General features: G+C 45.2%; 2 protein-coding genes across 2 annotated transcripts; both read right to left on the bottom strand.

The window, feature by feature from the left end:
- Nucleotides 1–1,093: 1,093 nt before the first annotated feature.
- On the bottom strand, nt 1,094–3,785 carry LOC111948807 (uncharacterized). The gene is made up of 2 exons (XM_023963575.1): nt 1,987–3,785; nt 1,094–1,907 (listed from the first exon to the last, which is right to left on the bottom strand). Exon 1 carries the CDS (start codon nt 3,438–3,440, stop codon nt 2,268–2,270), a length of 1,173 nt encoding a protein of 390 aa, XP_023819343.1. The 5' UTR covers nt 3,441–3,785; the 3' UTR covers nt 1,094–1,907; nt 1,987–2,267.
- LOC110016479 (retrovirus-related Pol polyprotein from transposon 297) lies at nt 1,094–6,390 on the bottom strand. The gene is made up of 2 exons (XM_078931512.1): nt 3,792–6,390; nt 1,094–1,536 (listed from the first exon to the last, which is right to left on the bottom strand). Exons 1-2 carry the CDS (start codon nt 6,381–6,383, stop codon nt 1,462–1,464), a joined length of 2,667 nt encoding a protein of 888 aa, XP_078787638.1. The 5' UTR covers nt 6,384–6,390; the 3' UTR covers nt 1,094–1,461.
- Nucleotides 6,391–21,696: the final 15,306 nt, after the last annotated feature.

The following is a 21,696-nucleotide window of genomic DNA, read 5'->3' as shown; positions in this document are numbered from 1 at the left end:
GGGTCGGCCTATCCGGCTTCCAGACTGGCTTGACCACCCGGACAGCATCACAGTCCCGTGCGTAGTGTCCAAGCTGTTGACACTGCCTATACCTTACCTGGCTACGGGTTGAAGGGTGGGTGTTGTTGGAGTTCTGCAGGAGGGAGAGGTTTTGGGTGAGCTGACTGATCTGCTGTTGTTCCAGTTTCAACATCCCCATAATGTCATTTAATGCAGACTCCTTGGGCTGGTCTGGCACCATCTGGGTACTCCTGACACCATATTGGATAGACAGCCCTGAGGGGACAGAATGACTTCAGTTTCTTCTGTCACCTGGCAGCCCTTCACGCTCCCACCTGATTACCTCCCCCCTGACCTCCAGCATTGTAGTGGTGGGCTATCTCTGAGCGAACTGCTTCAGCTCCCGACGCAAGTTACCATCCAAAGCACGTTCGATAAATTGGTCACGCAACAAAACTTCTGCATTTGGAACTTCATTAGGTGCGCGTGCCTTAACAGAAGCCATCTGGCTTATTAGAGCCAAGAAAAATTCCTGCAGGGTTTCACCCTCCTGATGCCGTCGTGAGAAGAAAGCTTCCTGTAAAGCCACGTATGACTCTGTGCAGCCATAGAGTTAATGTCAGACGGCTAGAATTTTAACAGGATCCTCTCGCTCACAGCAGGGGCGGAACTTCATCTCCTCACGTGCTTCTCCTTCTAGGTGATCAGATAAGTCCAAGCATCGTGCCCTCATACAAGCCTGCACTTCTTCGAGCCATTCTGCTAGGCTTATGCCTGTTATCCCCCTAAACATGGGGCATTTCCTCTAGGAACATATCAACCTCTCCACTACAGAGGCAGAGGTGGGGGTCATTGGTGCCGCAGTTGAGGTGGATGCATTGCCAGGACCAGGCAAAGCTACATCTGGCTCCTGCCGCAACCTCTCATTTTCAACAGTTAAGTGGGCCACCAACTCCCTTAATTGTTGAAGCTGTTTGTAGCACCTTTGTCGCCGGAAGCTACCAATTGATATGAATAAGCAACTAAATGGCTAATGGGCTAGGGATCAGAAGTCTAGTTATCGTCTCAAGGAGGGAGGGGCAGGAGACTGGAATTGTTCATGGATTAGTAGCACCTTTAATGACTTGTACAGATGATTTACAGTGATAAATAGTGAAACATAGAATGGCCATTCAAACATATATATACAAAAGCACTTCAAGAAGTAAACACATCAGCATTACTATACTCTTGTTAAGATAGCCTTTGTCAGAGGGGAAGAGTCCAGTTTCTCTTTAACTGCACCACACAGGGAGAAAATGTTCAAAGAAGACTCGCCCACCGTTCAGAGGATATCCATAGCGGCTCAAGGAAGCCGTTGCGGTGGGGAGAGTCAAATGAAGGTCTGTCGAACCGTTCAGGGAAACAGCAGAAAACTGTGCTTTGACTTATGAGGGAAAGACAAGAAGAAACAAAAACCCTCTACCGGCCCGGAGGGAGGACGCGGCTCTTCTTAGTGTTCAGATTCCAAGGTCTAGCTCGCCACCTGGACCCGGCCTGGATAACAGGACCAAAGCCACAGGAAATCGCGTGTTAACACGTCAAAAACAATATAAAACATCATAACATATAGTGTGCACACAAAAATCATAAACACAGCACTAGCTGTGCTACATTCATGTAAAGACAAAGACAAAACATTAAACATATTAACATAACATATACCCATACTGAATGTACAATATTCGGGTCATACTATGAGTCATTATGCTTGGATATGATAGGTAACATTTAACGTTAACCACATCTGATACACAGTAGCAGCTAAAGCTACGTTAGCAAACAAATAGACAACTCACCAGATTCCGCCAACCACATATTACCAACGCTTTTATGTATGGTGGAACTGTGGACCGGATAGAGGGCTCCTATGACAACATTTTACCACATTAATCACTTAGCGGAAAATGGTGGTTAACGAGATGTAAATTCCGACCGATACCGTACCGCTCATGTAGCTTCCCCGCCGCGTCTTAAACCATTGATTCCCTGCACCCTAATAAGCGTACGCGACTGGTCGCGCCGTATCACGTGATGTCCTGATGACACGAGAAGCTTGGCCGTGATTGGCCAACTAGCCCACGTGAGGGAGTGACGTCGAAGGGGAAACAGAAGGTGACGAGAAATGCGCAGAAAGGAAACTAACAGACGGTTAAGGCAAAACAAAGTAGGTAAAACCACCTGGGCTACACCCACCCCCCTTAAAGTCCATGCCGCTCCGGTGCATGCTAGATGACGTCGACGTGGCCATAGGGGCTGGGCGCAGGTGTATGGAAAGCATCAGCCAGACTATGCAAAAGCGTCTGCACCACAGAAACAAGCGGCTGACCCAAAGCGGAATACTGCAAACGGGCAGGCTGGTGTCTGATCCTTGTGGGTCGCTGAACGGGCCCACTGGATGCCAGCCTGGCATCCTCACTTGTACTGTCTGGAACAGAGGCGGGAGCTATAGCTAAATCAGGCTCAGCAACTGCCGAAAAGGGTGATGTCCCTGCCAGGTGACCATCCTGGACAGAATCAGTGGGGCTTTCACTGGGTCCCGATTCCTCTTCAAGCTCCCCAGAGGCATTAGAGACATCCTCCTGCTCCCCCCCATGGAATGAAGGAGGTTCAAAGGCAACAGCCTCCTCAGGTGACCCTCTAACTGGCAAATCCCCCTCAGGTAGGAAGGCAGAGTCAGGCATTGCAGCATTACCGGTTGCTGGTGTGATCGGACGAGTGCCAGTGACATAAAATGTCTCAGGCTGGGGGGATGACACATAAGGAACTCTCCCCTCTTCCTCATCGCTTCGATACCCATCCATAACCCCATCAAACTTTCCCCGACTCCGGGTTCGGGGTCGGCTCACAACAGCAACAGGCGACACACATGGTTCCTCAGGTAAAAACCCACACGGAAGTAGGAGATCTCTGTGGAGGGTCCTGGTTCGACCTGAAGGATCCGTTTCAGGTCGCACAGTGTAGACAGGAAGATCTCCAACCTGATCCACAACAACATAAACACACTCCTCCCATACGTCCTTTAGCTTGTGTTTACCCCGAGAGCGCACATTTCGGACGAGCACTCGATCCCCCGCCTCAAGGAGAGATGGTCTGACCCGTCGATCAAAGCGGTCTTTGTTCCTAACAGCTGATTTTGCTGCTGATTTGGAGGCCAGCAGGTAACTCTCTTCGAGCCGAGAGCGCAGATTCTGCACATATTGGGAGTGCGAGGTTGATGGCGTGTCGCGAACGGGAAGGCCGAAGGCTAAGTCAATGGGCAACCGTGGAGAGCGACCAAACATGAGTTCATAAGGAGTGTAGCCAGTGACTTCATTTCTGGTGCAGTTGTAGGCATGCACCAGCGGCTTAACATACTCCTTCCACCTCCTCTTCTGCTCTGGCTCCAGAGTACCAAGCATGCTCAACAATGTCCGATTGAACCTCTCTACAGGGTTCCCACGAGGATGGTATGGCGTGGTCCGTGATTTCTCTATGCCAGCAATGACGCAGAGTTCTTTAATAAGGTGGGATTCAAAGTCTGGACCTTAATCAGTGTGCAGACGCTCTGGAACGCCGTAGTGCACAATAAAGTTCTCCCATAGACACTTAGCAACAGTCTTTGCTCTTTGATTAGCAGTTGGAATAGCTATGGCATACTTTGTGAAATGATCTGTTAGGACCAGAATGTCTTTGGTGTTACTTAGGTCCGGCTCAAGCGACAAAAAGTCCATGCACAATAGTTCTAACGGACGACTGGTTCTGATATTTACCAGAGGTGCGGCTCGTTCTGGTGGTGCCTTCCGTCGAATGCAGCGGTTGCAGGTCTTTATTTTCTGCTCCACATCGGCTGCCATTCGTGGCCAGAAGAATCGTGATCGCACTAGGTCAAGGGTCCTCTCGATCCCCGGATGGCCCATATCGTCATGGAGGCTGGTAAGGACCATGGGTCGCGACTCCTCCGGTAACACTAGCTGAAACGAGGCACGTTCTCCGTCCAGTCGTTTCCGGTACAGGAGGCCATCTTGGAGCTCGAGTCGGTTCCACTCCCTTAACAAAAGAGAAACGTCAGGCAATTCTTTTCGGACAGTAGGAGGAACTTTCTCACCAGTCTCGAGTTGGTGGATTATCTCTTGTAGGTTGGGATCTTCCCTCTGCTTCTCCCGGAGGTCAGAGTGGGACAGTGAAGACACAACTGGTAGCCCTAGAGGAAACTCGTCCACGTAGCTGTCAGGAATGGCTGTGATGGACGCGCTCAATGACTCAACCATGGTGACGCAGTTGGATGGAGAATCTCTCAACAGACTACTGTGACAAATAGCAGCCACAGCGTCTGAATCAAGCTGAACTGCAGTGCCTACATGGTCACGGGTGAACTGTTTGACCATGTCCCACTCTCTCTGGCCATACACATCAGATGGTTGCTGAAGGGGCTTACGGGAGAGAAAATCAGCATCTTTATTCCTATGCCCTGCTCGATACTGGAGCTTGAAATCATACGTAGACAGTGCAGCAAGCCATCTATGACTGGCTGCATCGAGCCTGGCAGACGTCAAGATGTATGTCAGGGGATTATTGTCCGTGATCACCATGAAGCTGGAGCCATACAAATAATCATGGAATTTTTCAGTGACGCTCCACTTCAACGCCAGAAATTCCAGTTTATGAGCTGGATATCGGGACTCACTTGCAGACAGCCCCCGGCTGGCATACGCTATAACGCGTAACTGTCCGTTTTGCTCCTGATATAGTGCAGCCCCAAGGCCTATGGTGCTGGCGTCGGTGTGCAGGACGTAGGTTTTCTTGGGATTGGCAAATCCAAGCACCGGTGCTGTTGTAAGTCGGTCAATCAGTGTTTCGAAGGCGTGTTGGCACTCAGATGTCCAACGTTCATTGAATGGTTGTTTAGCGTGACTAGGCGAAGGAGCGGATTCCTTAGGCTGATGGTGCTTCAAGCTATGGCCCCTAGTCAAGTCGTTTAGGGGTTTAGCAATAGCAGCATAGCCCTGGATAAATCTCCGATAATAACCAGCAAACCCTAGAAACGATCTTAATTCCTTTAATGTTTGCGGAATTGGCCAGGATTTGAGAGCATCTATCTTCTCTGGATCAGTCTCCACACCCCGCTCGGAAACAATATGACCGAGATAGCGCACAGAAGTTTGAAAGAGCTTGCACTTCTCAAGGGATAACTTCAGGCCATAATCTTTCAGGCGGTGAAGTACCCTCATGAGACGGTCTTCATGTTCTTCGAGGGTGTCGGAGAAGATGATAAGATCGTCCAGGAAAACGAGGACTTCTTTCAGGTGAAGGTCTCCCATACACCTCTCCATAAGCCGTTGGAACGTGCTGGGCGCATTGGTGACACCCTGCGGCATCCGGTTGAATTCCCAGAAGCCAAGTGGAGTCACAAAAGCCGTCTTAGGTTTATCTTCCTCCGCCATTTCGATCTGATAGTATCCTGACTTGAGGTCAAGGACACTGAACCAGCGGGAACCTGTGAGTGCTGAAAATGACTCTTCCAAATTTGGGAGTGCGTAAGCGTCTTTAATAGTGTGGAGGTTCAGCTTACGGTAATCAATACACAGCCTCACATCTCCGTTCTTCTTTCGGACTACCACAATGGGTGACGAAAAAGGGGATTCTGATTCTCTTATGACTCCTGCCTCCAACAGGTCACACAGATGGTTGCGGACAGCCTCGATGTCCCGAGGATGAATCGGTCTAGCCCGATGTTTAAATGGAGTCTCGTCGTGAAGGCGGATATGATGTTTGACTTTATCCGTTCGACCGAAGTCAAGGTCATGATGCGAGAATACCTCAGGAATCTGCTTCAGCTTAGCGATGACTCGGTCTTTCCACTCAGATGGTATTGGAGAATCTCCGAAATCAAATTTCAGCTGATCAGGTTCCTGGTTTACGTTGATGGAAACACGCTGAGACAGGACCAATGGAGATACGGTGAACTCTGCAAGGGTAGACAGTGGCATGAGTGTAATTGCTTTCTCTGATTCATTAGTAATTATAGTTGGAAGCTTGTAAGGTGAGTGAGTTGGTAATGTTACCAAACAGCTCTTCACACAAAGTCCTCCAGGTAGTGGTGTGGCTGGTTGCTCCAATAAAACGCTCTTACCAATGGGTGGAGGATAAGCACGGATAAGACCTTCCACAACCATGGTGTGGCCAGCTGGAATTAGGACGGGCGTCTTACCGGCCAATGTCACCACATTGTCGCTGGCCCCTTGAGTTCTCTGGCTCTGGAGCTGCAGTAACTCAAGCAGTGCTTTATAACCACTCTGAGATGGTGTGTAGTCTGAGTACTCACTCTTCCGATGCTGCTCGTAAAGCGGCTCCAAGGTGTTCATCCCTATCAGGATCTGGGAGTGACCCCCTGGTCTGACATCGGGAACGATCAAGGCAAGGGTGTGTACGCCAACATCTACACCAACAAAGTCTTTTGGAAAAACAACTGTTATCTCAATATACCCTAAATATGGTACCTCTTGTCCAGCAGCTCCCTCAACCTGTAGCAGTTCATGTATTGGTTTCACCGGCTGGGCTGAGAAATGCTGGTTATAACATGAGACAGGTATGGTCGTGACTTGGGATCCAGTGTCTAGCAAACACCAGAACGGGATACCAGCGATGGTAACTTGGGCTGTACATCTGGATCCAATCAACCCTCTCGGCAGACGAGTCTTTTCAGTTGAAGTGGAATGCGACGCTGTGCGGCATTTCACTTTAGACTGCTTATCGGGACATGGTTGGTCCTCCGCAGTTCCTGTTTGTCCCTCAACAGGAACTCGCACTAGTTTAAAGACGAGTTTCTGTGGGGTTTTTGCTGCCGCTTCTGCTTTTCTGAAAACTGTTTCTTTTTCATAGCCACGAGCGTTGGATTGGGATCGTTGTTGCAGTCGGGTCTTATATGTCCATCTTCACCGCAGTTGTAGCAGTAACCTGGCTTAGGCCCTGCGGATGATGATTTGTGGGGGGTGCGGATCGGCTTACTGTTTTTGGCAGGAATAGACTGGTAGGTTGCAGATTGGTTTCGGCTGGTTCGTCCGGCTGTAAGAGTCCGTAGCTGCTTCTGTATGTCAGCTAGTTGCTGGGCAAGCTGTTGCGTGATGTTGGTTAGTGCGTCAACCTTTTCTTCTTCAGGAGTGTGGGTGTAGGCGTATTGAGCAAGCGCCCCGGCCCTGGCTTTTGAACCGAGGTGCTGCTTCATACGCTGAGCTTTGGAAGCTTCTCTGTCTTCCTCAGTTCGGAGCAACAACAAGAAGTCAGAAAAAGATGGTGGACTAGACTTGCGTTGTTTTAATTGCAGTTCGGAAATAAGATTGTTGTCCCAACACCCACGACAAAACTGGTTAAGAAGGTGTCGATCCACATCAGTGGCTTTCACTCCTCCCCTCTTCAAAGCTGCAACGAGTGCAATTTGTAATCGTTGCAAATACGCAGATGGTTTCTCACCAGCGTCCTGAAACAGCTCCATGAACTTGGCATACAGCTCATCTCCATCCTGCACAGCTCCATAGGCAGAGTCCAGGATCTGCAAATAGACTTTGGGTAAGGTGTCTGGCTTTAGATGTTTTACCATGTCTGCCGCTGGTGGGAAAAGGCTTTCAACCAGTCTTCTGGATCTTTGCAGATCAGAAATTGCCGGATCCTGAAGAAGCAGATCGATACTGGAGCGCCATGTCTCATAGTCCGTTTCGTGTGGTGGTCTTGGAGCTCGGCCTGAGAAGGATCGAAGTCTCACAGCAGAGAGATGTATAGCGTTGTCATCATTTTTCATTATGTGTTCAACTACATAACGCTGAACTGTAGGGGGATTCAGATCAGGCATAGGTGGAGTTCCAGACAGCATACCATAATCAGAACGGCTCTGTGATGGTTCCTTCTTTACATCCTGCTTTTCTGCGACTGTTGCACCTTGTGGCCTGAAGGGGATGGTGTTGGGCACCTGCAATGATGCAGCAGCGGGAGGTGAAGATGTCGCACGATCACTTGCTTCTGGCTGGGGCTCCCCAGGTGGTGGTTGACTGAGCTCCCTGATGGACTGGCCTAGCAGAGACATCACCCCTCTGAGGACCTCTGCGTAGTCCTGTCCTGTAATTTTAGCCATATGTTGTAATTCATTCAAATACGTATGAGTCTTAACCGTCCCTTCTAATTCTGAACACTCCGCAGACAGATCACAAATGTCATATGTCACCCTTTCACCTTCACATCTGTGCGTATAAGTGTATGGCAAAATCTTTCTCAATTCGGTCAGTGCACTTCCTGACTCAAACTCAACAACAATTGTGTCTGAGAAAACGGAGTCAGGTTCAATAATGGGTTCAACCTTAGAAATTTTCCCATACTGGCCAAGAAAGTCAATGACCCCATCATCTGCTTCCGCACTCACACTATGTTTAACAACCACAGAGTTGGGAATCTTTAAGCCATGTTTCATCAGCACATCCATGTTTATGAAAGGGGGGGGGAAATTGAAATGCTACTTCACCATAAACAATACCCAGTCCTGCTCACACTGCCCTCCTAGCTAGCTCGCCAAATTATATGTAGCACCTTTGTCGCCGGAAGCTACCAATTGATATGAATAAGCAACTAAATGGCTAATGGGCTAGGGATCAGAAGTCTAGTTATCGTCTCAAGGAGGGAGGGGCAGGAGACTGGAATTGTTCATGGATTAGTAGCACCTTTAATGACTTGTACAGATGATTTACAGTGATAAATAGTGAAACATAGAATGGCCATTCAAACATATATATACAAAAGCACTTCAAGAAGTAAACACATCAGCATTACTATACTCTTGTTAAGATAGCCTTTGTCAGAGGGGAAGAGTCCAGTTTCTCTTTAACTGCACCACACAGGGAGAAAATGTTCAAAGAAGACTCGCCCACCGTTCAGAGGATATCCATAGCGGCTCAAGGAAGCCGTTGCGGTGGGGAGAGTCAAATGAAGGTCTGTCGAACCGTTCAGGGAAACAGCAGAAAACTGTGCTTTGACTTATGAGGGAAAGACAAGAAGAAACAAAAACCCTCTACCGGCCCGGAGGGAGGACGCGGCTCTTCTTAGTGTTCAGATTCCAAGGTCTAGCTCGCCACCTGGACCCGGCCTGGATAACAGGACCAAAGCCACAGGAAATCGCGTGTTAACACGTCAAAAACAATATAAAACATCATAACATATAGTGTGCACACAAAAATCATAAACACAGCATATTAACATAACATATACCCATACTGAATGTACAATATTCGGGTCATACTATGAGTCATTATGCTTGGATATGATAGGTAACATTTAACGTTAACCACATCTGATACACAGTAGCAGCTAAAGCTACGTTAGCAAACAAATAGACAACTCACCAGATTCCGCCAATCACATATTACCAACGCTTTTATGTATGGTGGAACTGTGGACCGGATAGAGGGCTCCTATGACAACATTTTACCACATTAATCACTTAGCGGAAAATGGTGGTTAACGAGATGTAAATTCCGACCGATACCGTACCGCTCATGTAGCTTCCCCGCCGCGTCTTAAACCATTGATTCCCTGCACCCTAATAAGCGTACGCGACTGGTCGCGCCGTATCACGTGATGTCCTGATGACACGAGAAGCTTGGCCGTGATTGGCCAACTAGCCCACGTGAGGGAGTGACGTCGAAGGGGAAACAGAAGGTGACGAGAAATGCGCAGAAAGGAAACTAACAGACGGTTAAGGCAAAACAAAGTAGGTAAAACCACCTGGGCTACATGTTCCTCCATCATACAAATACAAAAACAGTGTGAAACAGCAACCAGAGACCTTCAAAGTACAACACTAAAAATGACTGGGCAACCCTTAAGCCCACTCCTGCTTTGTTTGGCTTAAGTAAAAGAATAATAGAGAATAGACAGTTAAAACAATACAAAAAAAAAGCTAAAGTAAAACTTGGAACACACGTCTTGGCCAGACACTTTAAGGGATCCTGCCGACAACGCCACCTGTGCAAGTGGTTTGACAGACAAAAGGGATGCAACAACGCTACCCCGGGACAAGGTCTGAGGAACCTTAAGGCGCTTCAACCCAGACGCAAAGATTACTTTTCAAAATGAGGCCAAGACGTGGTACCAATTTGAACACAATTTTTTTTACACTAAAATGTCTTAAAAACAATGGACTCAATCATACTGGGGAGGGAGTAATGGGGGAGGAGACCCTCCAAGGGCCGAGGCTTACCAACGGAGCGCTGGGCGGACCCACATGGAGTAGATTGGCAACCAAATAAAAAAATAAAAATAAAAATAGCAAAGAGGGGTTGACATCACTCTGTTGGCTGCAGCAGAGGCTAAGAAGATGAATGTCCGGGCTCAGAGTGCGGCCTGAAGCCCACTGGCAGGAGCTGGAGAACCGAGGCCTAGACCTAGCAGCCCACTGGCTGAAGCAAGGTGCAACTGCTGAGTGATTAAAAATCAGGAAAGCCAAACAAAAACAGCAGTGTGCCTCTGCTGCCCCTGAGCAGTGAGGAGACACTCATCCACGTCTTAAGCTCACTGGGCGTCGTGGGGAGCCCCGGATGCCAGAGCTCTTTTCTTTTTCAGCTAAAGAACACAATTTGTTTAAAAAAAAACCCAAAGCAGATTCACCGGGAGACGGCACCACCACACTTACCAGGAAGCACAGAGGGTTAGCCACCAGGAAATGGGCGGGGTTTGAGCACCAGACACCAAGTGCTCAAGTGTTGGGCCAAACCATTATGAAACTGCTCCCAGGTAGTCAGGGGGATTGCCTGCAGCTGTGCAGCATCATCCTGCTACAGTAAGTTTAAAATAAGCAACATGCACAGGGAGAATATGCAAACTCCACACAGAAAGGTCCCCCATTGGTGTTCTGGTTCAGGTCCCCCATCTGGGACTTGAAGTTCAAAATGAGAAACTTAAAGTTTAGTTAGTGCATTCTGTCACTTTGATTTTAAAAAAACTCAAAAATGATCCATAAAATGAATGACCATGGGAGTGTTTCAGGTGGGCAACTCGAGCAGTGCGTTCACCTGGTTACTCCTCCCTTCTTTTTAATCAACTCACCTGTTCCACCTCCTAATTAAGTTCCAGGTGTGCGGTCCATTCCTTCTCTTCCATTTCCGTGAGCTCTGCGTTCGTCACCCCACCCTCTTCCCCGGTGTCCACCTGTGAGCTCTGTTAGGGGTAGTTTAATACCAAAAAGTTTTCTATGGAGATCTTTGTTTTATGTAACTGAACGGCGCCTTATGCCAACTAAAAGAAATTTGGAAATACATTTTCTTTACTGAATGAGTTGTCTGACTGAAACTATTTTTACAGTCCCCTTGACACTGAAACCTTTAATGTTTTGTTTGAAAACTGCAGCCAGCTGTACTTCTGAAGTGTTGTGTTGATGCTTTGCTGGTGGGGCTGCACATTTCCTGTCAGCCTCAGAAAAACAGACACCCATAATATTAGTGCTTTTCTGCTCCAGTTTTTAATAAATTGGACCTGATGTCAGAATGAAGCTTGTATAAGTGCACACTTGCAATTTTACTACTTAAATATGTTAGAGGCTGAAATAAAATAAAGTAAGGTCTCTGCATGAAATGCACTTTATTGTTTTTTCCAAAGTGATTTTGGGAAAATCTGCTATCTAATCCTTTCTGCCTTTTCCCTGGCTTACAAAGCTTAGATAACTTGGGCTTGTTTGATGGGGGGTTATTAGAATTGAGCAACAAACAGCAAAAATCCCTCCAAACATTCGGAACATCAGTTCAAATTACGTCCTCTCTCATGGAGGCCTTCTTTCAAACAGTAACCCTCACATCCAGGAGCCTGCAATTAGCAAAAAAGAACTGCACAAAGACAGAGAATACAAGGAACAATCAATCCATCTGTTCCGTCGTCCATCTATCCACTGACATTAAAAAGAGAAGGACTTTGCCACTGGATTCACATATTGGTTCAGTTAGAGACAAAGACTCAGGAGAACAATTAACTTCAATCTCAAATGTCTGCCTAACAGGTAATGATCGGTGAAAGGATTGGAACCTATCTGGTCATTGCTTTAACTTTAAGGTCCCTATCCAATCATGTTTTGATCTATTTTCAAAGGTTTCCCAGAGGTCTTCTACTTTTGATGAGGCTTTTTCCCCAAAATCTAAAAACTTTTTTCGTTTTCTCGGACATAGTTTATGCAGAGCGGCAGGAGTTTATTAGAAATTCACCTCTGAGTTGTTGTTGGGACTGTTGGTACACTCATTTCCCATGAGCTCTTTGTGTACACTTTCTACCACTACCTTACAGCCCCTAACAACCTCAAAAAAACATTTCAGTGCAATAAAAACTGGCGAGCACTATGGGAGCTGTCCAGCCGTACAGTTCAGATCCAGATTCCAAAGACGTACAGTACATGGATCTATTTGTCTGCAAGTGGATGAGTCAGAAAGGAGCGGAGCAGGAGCTTGTGGCTTGCCGATTATAACTTTCACATAATAGTCTGACATTTTCTTAAACTGCATTTTTTCATCTGCTCCTGATTCACAACAATTTCAATAAAGAAATATTCAGAAATGCAATTTTCATCTTAATTTTTTTTCCCTCTATCATGAGAAAATGCTACAAGACCATGTTAAAAACACCAAAAACATTATTTTCCTCAAAGTGAGTCTTTAAAAAAAATGTACGTTCAGTTAAAACACCACAATGTTACGCATACTGGATTTGTTTTAAAGATTTAAACTTCTGTCATTAAAAGTGAGAAAAACATAATTTATGTTTGAAATTGATTACTTGTGATTGAAGATGTTAATGGTTTTTATTTCAACCTTTATTTAAAAATTTAACAGTTCGAGCCGGTTTAGCTCGTGCTGGTTTGCGGCGCCTTCCGTCCGTGAAACCAGGGTTCGACTCCGGGCTGCTCCCTGTTCCCTTCTCTACCTCTGCCGGTTCCAAGCCCAGTTTGAGAAGGTTGCGTCAGGAAGGGCATCCGGCGTAAAACATTGCCAAATCTACCATGCGACTCGCTCGCTGTGGCGACCCCTGATGGGAGAAGCCGAAAGTGGAAGATTTAAAAATTTAACAGTTCAATTTATCACACAGCTCTTTCAATATTTAGTGGCAACGTTTTTGTCAGTCTTTTCTTCAGTTGTATGTTTTAAATCTACAAACTAGAAGTCCTTTGGCAGAAGTGGTTAACAAAAACACAAAATAGGACTGTGCAAGAGAAAACTAAAATATGTCTTATTTCTTTTTAACTCACACTGAAGGCATTTCATTTGTTTCCAGATTCACAGTCTTATGTTCACGTGTTGACTGCTTCCTATGTTTTCGAATACCTTTAATGATGTTGCTTAAAAAAAATTATGTTATTCAAATTTCTTTATCTCTTTTATGTTTCTTTTTACATTTATCTCCAGGCTGCACAATGCCACAGCGGTTAGCGCTCTCACTTCATGGTGAGAAGATCCCAGTTGGGTTCTTTCTGTGTGGAGTTTGCATGTTCTCTCCATTCATGTGTGGATTTTCTTCAGGCACTCGGGCTTACTGCCACCGTCCAAAAAGCATGCTGCATAGGTGAATTGGTGACTTTGAATTGTCCCTAGGTGTGAATGTGAGTGTGTGACCCCGAAACAGACGGGAAACCTTCAACACAATCTGGGTTAGGTCCACCAACCCTGTGATCATGAAGGGGATTCAGCAGGTTCTATGTACGGATGGACATTCAGTCTCATCAGATGCTTTTACAGTTTTTATCATCAGAGGCCATTACCATTTTTTCTTGGATTTTTATAGCTGTTTGTTATCAAATGCTTTGACATTTCTAGGATTGGAGGCTTCAGTTTATTTATTTATTTACACTTTTGAGGCATAAAGGCCTTGTCAGTACTGCAGGAAATGCAGTCAACACCCGATTTTGTGCAATCTCTGATTTTTAAACTCTTTATCTCTCAGTCAGACCATTCCATCAGTAGGACAGTAATAATTGGAACTGGTTTGTTATGATGAATGAAGATCCTGATGATGCAGGCGCCTGTCTAAAAGAGATGAACACAGGTTTTCCAATCTTACCACAAGATGACATAAACCACAAATCACACACTCCTTGTCCACGCCCATCTTTGAGCCAATCTTTGGAGATTTATCTGTGGAACTAGAATATGAGGGTGTCAGTAACTTGCAATGTGAGTTAGTGTGGATTTGTAGCATCAGGATGAGTGAGTCAAAGAGAGATTTTTAATTTAAAGTTTGAGTTTTAATGAGCGGTGCCTTGTTGAATTGACTGTGGTCCTGTTAATCCACATAAATTTACTGATGGAACTTATAGATACTGCTTCATTTGAGCTCTTACCAATAATTTATACTCAGCTGCTGCTGAAATTCTCATTCGTGCAGAAAGTCCTGCTGTGCTCTGGTAGTGTTCAGTCTTCTCATTTAACCCTTATGCTATCCTAGGCACTTTAACATTGGGAGTTGGGTCATCTAGACCCACTAGACAGTGCTCTGAACCTTTTTTCTTTAATGATTTGTGATCTTCACTGGTGTCCATGGATTACATGAAATCTTCCCACCTTTATCCACCTTTGTCATGGTAGGAAGAACACGTCAATGGAAGGGGGGGTCATCTAAGATAGCACAAGGGTTAAACACACACAAAAGGATATGAAAATTATCCAACTGCCGTTGGATTGTTCTGTTGTAGAATGTTCAGCAGATGCTTATAAGTGTATGAAGCACTAAATGTAAAAGTGAAATATTGTCATGGTCCCTCTGTCAGACTCCTCCCCCTCCCAGCTCTGCTCTGCTGCTCATTCATCTCAGCTGTGACTACTCAACTCATCAAGCCACCTGCTACATGAGGAGACTCAGCTTCATCATTCTTCGCCAGTTCGTTAACCCTGATGGTGCCTAGTCTCATTGAGATCCACGTCTGGCTCCCCTTGTCTCGTGCCTCGCTAATCTTGTCTTGTCTTTTCTTCTGTGCCTCAGGTTCATCTCATGCCACGAGAGTCACCTGAGTCCAACACCACCTCGAGCAGCAGCAGCCTCATTTCACTCAGGCTGACGCCTTCCACCTTCAAGAGCCACAGCCTCTGTGCTCCGCAAGAACTCCAGCCACGCCACTCACCAAGAACTCCAGCCTCGCCTCTCTCAAGACCCACAGCCACGCTCCTCCTCTAGAGCGCCAGCCACGCTCTGCGCCAGGATCTCCTGCCATGATCTACAGCCAAGTTTATCCACAGTCCTGCCTGGATAATTAAAAATAAATCATCTTACTTACCTACCACTTACCTGTCTCCTCCTTCCGGGTTTCAGCATCTGGGTCCATTTCGTGTTCTTATCATGACAAATATAAAGTTAACATACATTTAAACAGTAAAAGCCAATTAAATATACAAATGTTGTCTTCCAGACATCACCTGGATAAATGAGAACTTTCACTGTTAAATTGTTAAATCCAAATCTAAATAAAAATCTCAATGTTAAACCTAGTGGACTGCACAATGGTGTAGTGATAAGCGCCCCTTTCTGTCAAGAAACGATCACATCTGAGCCGGGGGTGTCTGTGTCCCTGAGGTGTGGGTTCTGGTCCTTGCCCCTGAGCGCTGGGCCTTTCCAAATTTACAACTGTGGAAGAGACTAGTCGGGCCATGTTTACAACACTTCCTGCAGACCCCCTCTTACCCTGGGTGTCCTCCTCCTGGACGGGGACGGCTGGCCCCTGCCTTGCTCCTTCCTGGACCAACTGTGGGCTGGTAGGGTGGCTGCCTGAAGCTCGGGGCGGGTCTCCCTTGGGGGGTCTTGGCTCGTACCTGGGGTTGGGGCGGGGGGATGCCCAGGACTCCTGGGTGGTGATGGGGTGCTCGTCTCGGGCTGTGGGCGTTCTTCTGGGGCGGGGCCCCGCGTTGGGCCCTCCCGGTGCGGCGGGGGGGGCTGCTCTCCTAGTTGAGCCAGAGCTGCACTCTCTGTCCCCCCGTGCCTTCCTTCTCTCTGGCTCTGGGGGTCTCGGGGCGGCCCTGCTGGCCCTGGCCTGTGTGGGGGATGTGATCACCCGGGAGGCGGTTGATCTCTATCTGCTACCGTGCGGGTGTTGGGGGGGTTCTGGCTGCCGCTGCTGCCGTGGCGGGGCTCTTGGTGTGGGGATGGCTGGGCACTTTCCCTCCTTCTTTTTACATTCCATCATCCATTTTAGAAGAACATAAACACTCATTAGAGCAGAGGTGTTAGCTCACCTAGTTTGCGTGACTGAAGGAAATATTTCACACTGGTTGGTTTGAAGGCATAAGTATGCGTGTCTGAACAGTATTTGTTTTGTGTACATGTTGACATGTGAACATTTTTTGAGCCAACAGGTGTGTTTATAACAATTGAGTGTGTGTGTGCCCTTATACACCTGTATTACATCTGAACTTCACCGTGTTGAGTATAACCATCCAGAAAACCTGTTGCTTCCTGCTGCTTCATGGTTTTACCCCATCTTACCATAATCACCCTTCTATCCCCCCCTCGCTAATATCCCTCTGTCTTCTTCCCTTCTTTCCTTTTGTGTCCGGTCCAACACCAAAGATTTTAAAATATGATTAAAATGAATAAAGTTTGGCCTCGATTACAAAAGGGGTTTATTCAGACATACCTCTGGTTTGTCAGAAGATTCATAACCCCTGTTGTTAACCCTTGTGCTATGTTAGATGACCCCCCCCCCCCTTACATTGACGTGTTCTCCCTACCATGACAAAGGTGGATAAAGGTGGAAAGATTTCATGTAATCCATGGACACCAGTGAAGATCACAAATCATTGAAGAAAAAAGGTTCAGAGCACTGTCTAGTGGGTCTAGATGACCCAACTCCCAATGTCATAGTGCCTAGGATAGCACAAGGGTTACAGTAAAATATGTCCAACACAAGAGGCCTTCAGCTCTCATCTGTATGCCCAGCTGTTGGACAGGACAAGTTAAAAAATAAGAAATAAGGAAAATAAACCGCAAAATAACTTTTGTTTGTTTAAAAAATATTGTTTTGTGTGCCAAAGGTACTATATTATCAAACACATGGGTATGGTTTACTATAAAAGGCTTTGGAATAGCATGGTACAGACCCTTTAAATTGTCTCTCAGCTGTGAGTGGCTGCATGTGTCTGTGTGGTATTACCCAACAGTAGGATAGGCTCCAGCATCCCAGTGACCCCAGTTAGCAGGTTCAGAAGATGGATGGACAGGAAGACAGCAGCAGTGTGCACTGTAGGGAGCTGTTGCAGAAACATTAACCCGTAAGCTCTGTTTTGTATTGTGTCACACTTATATCAAATTATTCAGTTACATCTCTGAAACACTGTAGGTATGTTCCAACTGTGCCTCAGTACTGCTGCTTTAAAAAAATGTCAGTGTCAAAGCAGGCAAAAGAGTCCAATATCTCTCCAGACTAATTATTTTACAGCCCAATTTAGCAAGCATTTAACTTCGTTAAATATTCTGGCTAAAATCTATCACTGACATTTAGATTTATTTTTAGGTTCTTTCATTTGAGGAGGAAACAACGCAGGAGATCCTCACTCAGGTCCATTTCATCAAGATCTGAAATGCTCTGCTGCTTTTTTTCTGTTGATCAAATATTAATGCTGAAGCCTTGACACAATGATATGTTATCAGTTAATGATAGGTTGAATAGTGGAGGGGGGAAAAAAAGCCCTAATATCCCTTTTGGTCATAGTACAAAATAAACGGGACATTGGGGCCAGTTAGAGCCACAGACTGGTGCTTGTTTGTTGTGGCTCTGCTTCCCTTTGGAGAATCGAACTTTTCAGGTAAAGATGACATCATGGGACTTCAGCTTTAACCCTTGTGCTATCCTATGACCCCACCCTTACACTGACCTGTTATCTCTACCATGACAAAGGTGGATAAAGGTGGAAAGATTTCATGTAATCCATGGACACCAGTGAAGATCACAAATCATTGAAGAAAAAAGGTTTCAAAGCACTGTCTAGTGGGTCTAGATGACCCAACTCCCAACGTTAAAATGCCTAGGATAGTACAAGGGTTACGGAAGGTTTAGGTAAAGCTAAAAAGGGTTATCAGGAACATCTGTAGCAGGCATTGATCTGCTTCCTGCAGTATAGTCTTTATGATCATGGAAAAATGTAGCAGAATAACAAAAATAGAATTTTAAAAAGTTGCATCACCAAATCTGACAGATATTGACTCTAAACAACATGTTTTTAACCTTAGTCTAACACAAACCAATGCTCATACTGAACATCGTTATAACATGGAAACTGTAACCCCTACTGATTGAATAATCCCTCACGTAAAGAAGAAACCCCTCCGTCTCCTTTAGGGGGAGCCAGGGCTGACTTTGTACCTTTTTTTGTTAAATCAAACTTATTTTTTATTTTAAAAAAAAGCGCCTCTCAAACATTGAGTAACTAGAAGCGCTTTTACCCTTGTGCTATTTTAGATGACCCCCCCTTACATTGACGTGTTCTTCCTACCATGACAAAGGTGGATAAAGGTGGAAAGATTTCATGTAATCCATGGACACCAGTGAAGATCACAAATCATTGAAGAAAAAAGGTTCAGAGCACTGTCTAGTGGGTCTAGATGACCCAACTCCCAATGTTAAGGTGCCTAGGATAGCACAAGGGTTAAAACAAAACAAACAAACAAAAAAACACACAATACTACAGTACAAACCTAAACCACCCTTCACCACCCGTTAACACATATGACCCATGACCCCGCACACAATGAATACTAATAAGAGTAACTACTGAAGGAAATGTAAGGCTTGGCTCTGCTGCTAGGAACCACTATTTAGGGATCCATTCATACCAGGAGCAGCTCGGCCATATAGGAGCATTGCCACAGTGCCCACCCAGACCGGGACAGCAACGGGGTCCACTCCACAGCCACAAGGCTGCAATGTTATACCTCAGCTGCCCCAGCAAGGGCAACAACCCCCACCAAGCCGGTAAGCCCTGGCATACAAGATCCCCACAAGAAACACTAGGGCTAAAATCATGATAAGATACTAAAATTAAATACATCAGATGTATGTAAAAACATAATATTAACAATAAGATGAAGTACATAAAATCAAATTAAATACCTAAAACAATATGTATTAAAACTAATAGAATAAATAAGCAGATAACATCAACTAAAAGCAAAATGATTGATAAAAAAAATTGTTTTGTTTGCATGAATCTGACAACTGTTCCTTCATTCAGTAGAGGTCTCATTTTCCTGGAGGTAAGAATCTGTTCAAGCGCTGCTTTGTCCTCGCCGCCAGCATTTAGGGGCACCTGTAGACACAGACACCAGTTAAGGGCAGAGCAGATGGGGGAAATGAAATCACCTCTACATGTCAGTAATGTGACCGTCTTGTACTAAATCATTCCAACATGACACACTTGGTCTCGCCTGGAGGTGAACCAGCTTTCTAGGAACTAAAGGGAGATTTTCTGAGAATGAACATTGCTCTAAAGAGAGGCTCTGGGCTCTTTCACAGCCTCTCAGACTTCTTCTTTCATACCTTTGACTATTTTCCTTCCAAGTCTTTGCAGGCTTGAGAACCTCGATTATAGAAAGCTTCATTGATGATCCATATCAGGCTGTCACTGTATCAGGAACTATGAATCTTTAGGCGGCCCCAACAGTTTCAGGACAGTTCTGGCAGTCCCTGAAGAGGTTTATCCTGACACCCCAGCCTTAAGGCCTGTTCACACCGGGACGAATTTCGCCCGCGCTTTTCGCCGACGTTTAACGCCTCATTACTAAACAAAGGGCACCAATGTGAGTGTGCACACCGACGCGAAAAAACGCCACGCGTCAAAGCGTCACTTTTTAAAAAACGCCTTGAAAACTATACGACCAATGAGAACAGCGCTTTTGCACACGTGTCTGGAGCTTCTGAAGTTACAGTAAAACACAACTTGGGGCCCTCAAACATCAAACTGCCTTGCTGAGCACACATACCAGCGAAGAAGATAGACGCCAAGTAGCGTCTACACTACCACGACGAAATAATGACGGACATTTTAAAATATCCCCGAACCAAGCACCAGTTGGAGCTACTGCTGCTTGAAATATTCATGTTTTCTTTGTATGATTCTGACAAGCGCGTAAATACTTGCGTGTGTACGGGCCTTTACTCTGTCATCCACCGGGAAAGCTTTATCCTACCGGCAGCAAAGGACTTGTGTGAGGTTTGACTTTCATTTGTTAGCAAACAAAGCCACATTGAGAGGTATAGAGTAGAGTCAAGTGAGAAGCTCATGAAAGTGTTCATCATTCAAGTAAAATGTGGGGAAGAAAGTTGATGTGAGTGATTAGCAACATTATTGAGTTCAATTACCCAGTGACCCCTCAGGCCAACTGCTAGGAGAATGATAGCACTTTTAGAGTTCCTGAATGCAGCTATCCAATGGTTGTTGAAGGAAAGCTCTGTAATTATTCAACCAGATAAACACAAATAGGCAGTGATCTTTCAGTTTTCCTCTGTAATTAAAATGTATTTAAATGTATTTTTTTAAGAAACCATTGACCTTTTCATCTTCAGAAGACGGTGGACTAATAAATAATCGTCAAAAATCGCTCATATTAATTATACTTTAACTTTGTGAAATTGATGACATCATATCCGCCGTTTAATAAAAAAATAAATAAAAAAAGTCGTGAGCATGGCGTCTGAATTGCTTTTAAGATTCAGGGCACTACAGCTCACCTTTGCACTAACAGTTTGTATGACTGAATGACTGAAATATTTCACACTAGTTGGTTTTAAGGCATAAGTAGGCGTGTGAACACTATCTGTTTTGTGTACATGTCGACAGGTGGACATTTTTGCAGCTAGCAGGTGTGTTTATAACATTTGAGTGTGTGTGGACAGGCTCCGCCCCCTTTTTTTGTTTTTTTTGTTTGTTTTTTGTTTTCTACATTTGAACCTTACCATAATGATTAACAACCAGTAAACTTGTTGCTTTATGCTGCTTCATGGTCTTATCCCCCTTCCCCTCCTATTATCACCCTCCTACCCCCCCCCCTCTCTAACATCCCTCTCTCTTCTTCCCCTCTTTCCTTTTCCGTCCGGTCCAACACCAAAGATTTTCAGACATGATTGAAATTAATAAAGTTTGGCCTCAATTACAAAAGGGGTTTATTCAGACATACCTCTGGTTTGTCTGAAGATTAATAACCCCTCTTGTTAAAGTAAAATATGTCCAACCCAAGAGGCCCTCAGCTCTCATCTGTCTGCCTAGCTGTTGGACAGGACAAGTTAAAAGAGAAAAAAAAAAAAAAAAAAAAAAAAAGATTCAGGGCACTACAAAGGGCTGTACTATATAGTTTTTAGTATATAGGGGCTAGGGCAGGAATTCAGACACAACTTACTTAACTTACTGGTAACGCTTTCTTTTACAGTACAGTACTTACAATGTACTTAAGTGGTATTTACATTGATTCAATGAGGTTCATTGTGTCTATAAAATTATACTGCATATTTAAATTCTATAAAAGTTCTATAAAAACGTACCGTTTTTATAAAACAAACCAGTGTCTGATAAAAAAACAAAATTTAAATACGTGGTATTTACATTGTACTTATACTCTAACTACTTTAACACTAGAACGTCCAGGATTTTTCACTCCCCCTGCAGCGTCCAGAGCACAGCCAAATGG

Source organism: Oryzias latipes, chromosome 15 (assembly GCF_053564925.1).
Source record: "Oryzias latipes strain Hd-rR chromosome 15, Olatipes_Hd-rR_3.1".
NCBI classification, from domain to species: Eukaryota; Metazoa; Chordata; class Actinopteri; order Beloniformes; family Adrianichthyidae; genus Oryzias; species Oryzias latipes.
The sequence above is the reverse complement of the archived record's forward strand: the minus strand, read 5'-3'. Positions and strand labels throughout refer to the sequence as shown.

Coding starts and splice junctions, on each gene's coding strand:
- LOC111948807 (XM_023963575.1), bottom strand. CDS start 3,440: ATGCTTGGTACTCTGGAGCCAGAGCAGAAGAGGAGGTGGAAGGAGTAT.
- LOC110016479 (XM_078931512.1), bottom strand. CDS start 6,383: ATGAACACCTTGGAGCCGCTTTACGAGCAGCATCGGAAGAGTGAGTAC. Junction 1,537..3,791: donor CAGAACGAGCCGCACCTCTG/GTAAATATCAGA, acceptor CCTGTTATCCAG/GCCGGGTCCAGGTGGCGAGC.